Consider the following 7,501-nt stretch of genomic DNA (forward strand, 5'->3'; position numbering starts at 1 on the left):
TTACACATGTGAGTAGTTCCATTGACGTCGGTGAGACTATTCACATGTGTAAAGTCACTCACCTGGGTAAGTGTTTGAAGGATGCAGAACTTGGTTTGCACTTCTTACATACAACATGTGTGTGTGTGAAAATGTCTCCTAGAAATATTAAGAAGCCAATACACCCAAGACAAAAGAGATTTCCTTAGGCATGAAATACAACAGAAGTCCTTTAGATACAGGCAGTGAGATATTCAAAAGCATAGTACTGGGCTAACTCTGCTCCATTGATGTTAGTGTGAATTTTACCATTCACTTCTATGGGAGTAAAGTTAAGCCAAGTTGAGCACTTCCAAAGATCTCACCCACAAGGTTTGCACAAGGAGAAAAAACACAGTCCAACAACATATCATTAGAGTAGTAACCAGAGGAAGTCTATATGGACTTGGATGGCTTTACACTTTTATACAGAGTGGTCAACATGCGGTATTAAAAAGCATTTTTTTCTTTTATTTACATGCAGATAGTATGAGATTTTTTTTAAAAGACTGTTCACGGTTCTAGGATAATAGTTCCAAAAAAGCAGAAGATAACTAAAATAAAAAAGATACCATATACAACAAAATCAATGCATTTAATAAAATAAAGCAGATTTTTGTCTCCCTTTAAATTGTATGCAAAAATATGTAAATATACATCTGTTCAAAAAAGAGATAAAGCTCTTTGATCTAGTGGTGCATAATAATTATTCAAAACAATTAAATCAATTAGACAAATGTATTTGGTGGGTTTGAATTAATAGGCCAAGCAAGCTTTTTTTCTTTTGCTTCTCTGTCAAATGAATCATAGATTGAGTCTTTGGTTACTGTTTTGGTTAGTGCGGGGATTTCTGAGATGCCAACATAATTTTTTTTGGCTATCCTTGAACTGGTGGTGATGGTGTATGCATTGCTTCGGTAGCATTTCATGGAGGACATGCAAAATGTTTCTTTCATCCCTTTTCTGAAATTTGCATTATACACTGAGTACAGAGTGGGCTTAGAGGCTGAAGAACTAAAGGATATCCACGTGATAGCCATAAAAACCAAGGAACTCTTTCTGTAGTCTGTCTCCTTTGGGTGCCAGAGCTGCACCACATAAAAAGGGAGCCATGATAGCAGAAATACTAAATTTAACATCAGGAACATCTTGATGGTTTTCACTTTTGTCCTGGGGACTATATTCATGGTCCGCCTGACTGTTCTGCCATCGGTACCTATCCTCCAAATGTATTTGATGACCTTTTGATAAAACAGGATGATGAAAATGGATGGAATCAAAAAACTCACCAAAAGATGGATGATGCTGTAGACAGCTCCATCCCAAGAATAGGGGAGAAAAAAGTTGCAATGGTTGTCCCAACTGGAGCCATAGAAGAAGAAAGCTGGGGACACAAAAGCGGCATCAAAGATCCAAGATGCTGCAATCATTTTCTTGGCTTTTTCTCTGGACACTTTGAAACTCAAAGGATAGACAATTGTGTAGAACCTGTCTACGCAGATAGAAAGCAGCACGTAGATCTGGACACCCGGGGTGAGATACTGAAAATATCTCACTAGCTTGCACATAACACTCCCAAGTGTCCACCTGCCAGACGTAAACTGGAGCAGCACAAACGGAGCACTCGCCATGCTAATGAGGAGATCGGCACAAGCCATGGAGACCACAAAGTAGTTGGTGGTAGACTGAGTCCTCCTGCTCCTGTGGATCACTAAGCAAACGAGGGAATTTCCAAAGACAGAGAGCAACCATAATGCTCCAAAGACCATGCTGGCTGCTGCTATTTCCCCTGGTCTCAGTTCATACTGCAAGACAGTACTGTTCCTCTCTGATCTGTGTTCCGGGGGTAAATCGGTCATCTCATGGCTTGCTAGAGACATGAAGGTTTCAGTGTGGCTGTTGTTCTGTAGTGGTAGCAGTACTGTTGGGATAATAAAAGAACCTTTGCTATTATCCATACCGTGGGCAAACATCATAGTCACGGTTTTTCCCCTTGAACTCTGCATGGAGACAGAAGCAGGAACGTTAGTTATTGTTAAAAGAGGAAGAGGGGAGAGAAATATATGATTAGCAAATAATAAATTTTGCTTTGGGGTATTATTATGAAAAATAAGCAACTATCTAACCCATGTTTGAATATAATAAATACCTTTTTGTAATGTATTCCAGATTCCCTGACAACCTGGACCTCTCTCTCTCTCTGTCTCTCTCTCTCTCTCCCCCCCACCCCCCGCCCCCATAAAATCAGTCTATCCTGTGATTGCACGCGTGCGCATGTGTGTGTTGGTATCTATCTATCTATCTCACACAGAGAGGTATGCTGAAATGCTGGTGTATTTATCTATATCTGTATTTATCTATCCAGGTTCTCAGGGATCTGTGGAATAGATTATTAACAGGAGCTTTTTATGGTATTCAAATGTGTGTGTGTGTGGGGGGGGGGTTGAGATTTGTTTATTTTTCATATCAATATCCCAAATCTTCATGGATCAATGGTTTAAAGGTCAAATATTGCTCCCATCAAAGTCAATTGGATCTTTGCTATTTAATGTTAGCATGACTGAAGTTTGGACCTAAGTGCACAGAAAGCTGCAGTGATGAGATAGCCACAGACGAGACCATAATTGGTAAGCACAAAAATGCTAAATACGTTCAAATTAGTAACCTGTTCAGAAACTGTCCAAGGACGCACTTCATCCTATTTCACTATCTTATGTGCTGCCAGCCCACGTGATCTGAACAATTTTTTTAAACTCAGAGCTTGCAGTGTTATGCAATCAGCAGCAAGGGGTGGCTGAATCCTTTCTCTTCCCTGGCATGTTTCCAACAGTCAAGAACTTGGAGGCTATGGGGAAGAGAGGTGTATGGCCAGACGTGGAATTGAATACCCAGCCCCTCACGAGGGGCAGGGAGGGAAGATGGGTCAGAACAATCCTCCGTGCAGTCTCCCAGGATGAGGAGAAGAAGCTCTTGCATCCTGGAAGCGATCAAGGGAGAAGATTCCCATAGCTCCTACTTCCCTTCCTCCTATGGGAGAGGAAGAGAAGATCCTTTCCCCACTCTTGGCAAGAGCAATCAGCAAAGTAACATGAGTGAAGAGTGGTGGTGGGTGATTGTGAGGAGGGAATGCTGATGATGGGGGTGTGTGTGGTGGGGTGCGTGACTAACAGTGGTAACTCAGTGACTGAGAGGGGTGAGTGATAGATGTAGTGCCTGTCTTGTGAGGTGGTGCTTACTGGGGATTAGATACATAAATCTCAGGTGTGCTTTCCACAAAACTCCAACCTAACCCTATAAGTGCCTACGTTTTTGGGGTAAAAGCTCCTGAAGCACCTAAGTTTCTACTTCAGGGCCCACTCTGCACACTCGAGGTGTCCAGATGCCTATCTCCCACTGAGCCCCAGAGTGATCCACAACTCGGGGAAGATCGGTGTTCACCTGCCTTTCTCATGTGCAGGCATATTCAGAGGCTGCCAACCAGATATGGTCCCAGTCAAAAATCTGAGGAGAAGATGCTGCTGCTGCCCATTTTGTAACCCAGTGGTTAGAGCACTCCCTCTGTCTGTGGGGTAGAGAGGATTTGAACAGGGGTCTCCCACCTCTCAGGAAGGTGCGCTAACCACTGAGATATGAGACAGTCTAAAGTGGGGCTCCCTCAGCCTCTCCTGTGGAGGGTGTTCCACTGTGTATAAATACCTAAAAAGTCATTGGAGCAGGGGGACTGGACCCTGGGTCTCCCGCCTCCCTCGTGGGTTCCCTAAGCATCATGCTACAGAGTCATTGTCATCCTCTTGCTCTCTCTCTGGCCCAGTCATCCTTGGATTATTTATCCCCAGTGGAACAGCTGCAGCAGGAGAGACTGAGGGCACCTCATAACTGTCTCATCGCTCAATGGTTAGCGCACTTGCTAGAGCGGTAGCAGGCTCTTTCTGGTAGAGGGAGGAATTGAACCTGGGTCTGCCAGGTAAGTACGCGGATCGTTAGACTAAAAGTTATAAGGTTGGCACCTGCAATGTCTCTTCTGGCTGTTTTGTGTAGATGAGGCAGGTGCCTAACTCATTCTCACAAAAGCTGATTTAGGTGCCTCGGCTTCCTGACGCCAGAGAGGGGTTCCTGCCTGTGGATTGCCAGTGGAGATAAGCGCCTGAAGTTATGTGCCCAACACTGGCAGAGAGGTGGGGCAGAGCACACCCCCCTTCCCATTGGAATCTCCACTGGCTAGCTGAGGCAGTTCCCAGCGTGTTGGCTTTTGTGGATTGAATTCAGAGGCGCCTATCTCTCCTGCAGTCGTTGTCTAGGGGAGCGTAGGTGCCTCTCTCAGGCTTTGTGGATCACAGTGTTGATCCTGTGACTTTCTCGGGCTGCATCGCAATGGCTAAGTCCGTTTGTGGAGCTGGCCCTGGGTGACTGAGAGGAGCAAGTGGTGGAATTAGGTTTGTGGGTATGGTGGGTCACTGGTTATAGTGGTAACCGGATGAGTGAGTTGTGGTGGTGGTGGCTGGGTTAGCGGGTGAGTAAATGATAGTGGGGAAGGTTACTGAGAGTATCAGTGGCGTTACTGAATGGTGGGATGTCCGTAATACCTAGTGACATTGTGCGCCATTTCCTTCAGCAACTGGAGAACCATACACTCGAATAAACCACCATGGATAATGCTGCCAGCCTCACCAGCTTCACTCATCCTTGTCTCAGTCACCTCATCTGAGGATTAGCTGCTAAGATAAATATGAATTCAAACTATTTTTACCAGCTACAGAACTTTATAAATAGGGATGGGGAAGAATATGGTGGAGGAAAGTGTGCTCATGAAAGATAGAGAGTTGGTGGAAAGCTGGGAGCTGAAGGGGACCCAGCTGTTAAGTTTTGTCTGATTATCTTGACTTTGTCTCTGCCTATTGCTTTTTTATTACGCAGGAAATAGGGTCAACTTCTGAGGATTGCGTGCTCTGGAGGGATCTCTGTGTGAGGGCTGACATCTTGGGCCATGGCCAGGGATCTCCAGAGCTGAAAGCACAGGTCTTTATGGCTTGGACTAAAGAGTCAGGCTCTCAAGCTGGGAGCTGTAACAGTGGGATACATGTGCAATGGCACATGACTGTAGAGTGAAATTCTGAAGATGTGCACTGACATTTTTGGAATACAGACTCTGAATATTAAAACAAACACCTGACAGTCCTGGAGCACTGCCCGGTCTAGCAATTTATGCTCATTGTGTCATGTGACTCTGCCTAAGAGAAAATGAGTGAAAGAATATACTTGTGTCTACTTTAGATGCACTGTAAAAATAAATCCTGTAGGTTTATTATGACTGGGTTATAAACTGCTGCAGTGAACTGTTGAATGTAGCAATCAATTCACCACTTAAAAGCTGAGACTTCTTGGCCAGCTCACAGCTATTCCATAGAGAAGCTCTTGTCTGGCTCTGGGAATAAGTGGAAATGTTTTGGCTGCCTTTGAGATGTGCTAAATTATTTTCTGTGTGTTTTGGGGACCACACTATGAATTGACACACTGGTTTCCAATGGTCAGAATTGATTGTTTTGGAACAATCTGCAATCTGAGTACAGATGGCTCAGTTTAGCCATGTCAAAGACTTATTTTCTTTTTCTGTGCTCACATGGCTCCATCTGTTCCCCTACTGGATCTCTGCAGAGACCCTCATTTTCTCTAACGTCATAGCAATCCCTCCCATACAGCTGTGTCTTATCCTTCATGCCTTTAATGAGGGCTAGATGGAATGCCCTACTAAACCCATCAGTCAAAAAAGAAAGTGTAGGATTGGAAAGTCCATAGTGTTTTGATCGTGTGAGGGGTTGAGTGCCCGAGGATTGCATTGACTTTAGTAGGATTTAAGAGCACTCAGCATCTTGTAGATGGAGCTCTATGTCTTCTAATAAGCAATGCAGAACACCGTCAGTATGTCAGTGCTCCAACCCCAAATTCTAAGCATAGCATCATGCTGAACAACTAATAATAATAATCCCTTATATTTTCTATATTGCTTTTCATTCATGTCCATGTCCAAATGCTTAATAGATGTCTGTATCTATACAGGAATCACTTCATGCCATTGAAATGCAGCCACCTCTGGGGTCAAACACAGCAGTTATTCTTTCCTAGCTACAGGACACAGTTTTTAGGAAGGGAATGAAGTATGACTTCTCCAATTGAAATTACAGAGGAAATTTAACTAGACAGAATGTAATTGCCTAATTCGAGATTTGGCCAGGAAACTGGTGCCGATACACCTCATTTTGAAAAAGAGAGCTGTGAAATCTTTAATGACTAGGCCTGAGTTTCACATCTAATCTGAAACACAGCAACTTCAGCGCTGCAGTGTCCCAAATGCCGTGTGACGACACTGATGGATTTTGAGGAAAAAGTGAGAATGACTGAATCACCAACATCACTTCCTGAAGTACCTGGCTTTTCCTTGTAGATTTCACAGTGAAGAATCCAGGAACTGATAATGCCACAGCTCAAGTTGAAGGCCAAGTGACTTAAAGGAAGCAATCCCGGGGTAATAATGATTACTTTTGATTACATATGTAATATTAAAATGGTGGTATCTTTGCACAGGAGCCTCCTGCCAAATCGATGTAGCTGTGCACCATTAAAAAAGCTTCAAGCTGACTGTTAAGCTCAACAGCTGACTGTTAGCTGTTGAAAACTTACTCACTTATTCAAAATTAGTCACTGAGACAATGGCCCAGATCCTTCACTATGGCCAAATAACACACAGAACATTGCAGCCTGGGGAAGAGATGAAAAGTTGGCCTTAAGCCACCTTTGGACTCCCCTGATCCTCGTAGTCTCATAGACTTTAAGGTCAGAAGACACCAGCATGATCATCTAGTCTGACCTCCTGCACATTGCAGGCCATAGAACTTCACCCAGCCACTCCTGTAATAGACACATAACCTCTGGCTGAGTTAGTGAAGTTCTCAAATCATGATTTAAAGACTTCAAGTTACAGAGAATCTACTATTTATACCAGTTTAAACCTGCAAGTGACCCGTGCCCCATGCTGAAGAGGAAGACAAACCCCTTCCTCAAATTTCCCAGGTTCTCTGCCAATCTGACCCAGGAAAAAATTCCTTCCCACCCGCAAATATAGCAATCAGTTAGACCCTGAGCATGTGGGCAAGACCCACAAGCCAGGCATCTGGGGAAGAATTCTCTGTAGTAACTTAGAGCTCTCCCCATCCAGTGTCCCATCACCAGCCATTGGAGATATTTGTTGCTAGCAGTCGCAGATCAGCTACATGCCATTGTAGGCAGGCCCATCAGACCATCCCCTCCACACCTGGTACGATCTACCTTTTGTCAAACCATGATGTATTTTATCCCAATTACCGTTCACCTCAATGTCTTTAACTACTTTCTCTTTCTCAGTCCACTTCCCTAACTAATTCCTTTCATTTTTTAAAGTTAGCATGTCTACGGGCCATCAAATGCAGTCATCTGCAAAAAGTGCCTCAAC

The 7,501-nt window shown here is 43.9% G+C and overlaps 1 protein-coding gene across 1 annotated transcript; it reads right to left on the minus strand.

Annotated features, from left to right (window-relative positions):
- Positions 1-391: 391 nt before the first annotated feature.
- GPR19 (G protein-coupled receptor 19) lies at positions 392-5,834 on the minus strand. The gene is made up of 2 exons (XM_067530953.1): positions 4,602-5,834; positions 392-2,018 (listed from the first exon to the last, which is right to left on the minus strand). The coding sequence occupies exon 2, from the start codon at positions 1,992-1,994 to the stop codon at positions 747-749; it is 1,248 nt and encodes a 415-aa protein (XP_067387054.1). The 5' UTR covers positions 1,995-2,018; positions 4,602-5,834; the 3' UTR covers positions 392-746.
- Positions 5,835-7,501: the final 1,667 nt, after the last annotated feature.

Source organism: Emydura macquarii, unplaced genomic scaffold (genome assembly GCF_026122565.2).
Source record: "Emydura macquarii macquarii isolate MOO-44397 ecotype Brisbane River unplaced genomic scaffold, CSIRO-AGI_Emac_v2 contig_3122, whole genome shotgun sequence".
Lineage (NCBI taxonomy): Eukaryota > Metazoa > Chordata > Testudines > Chelidae > Emydura > Emydura macquarii.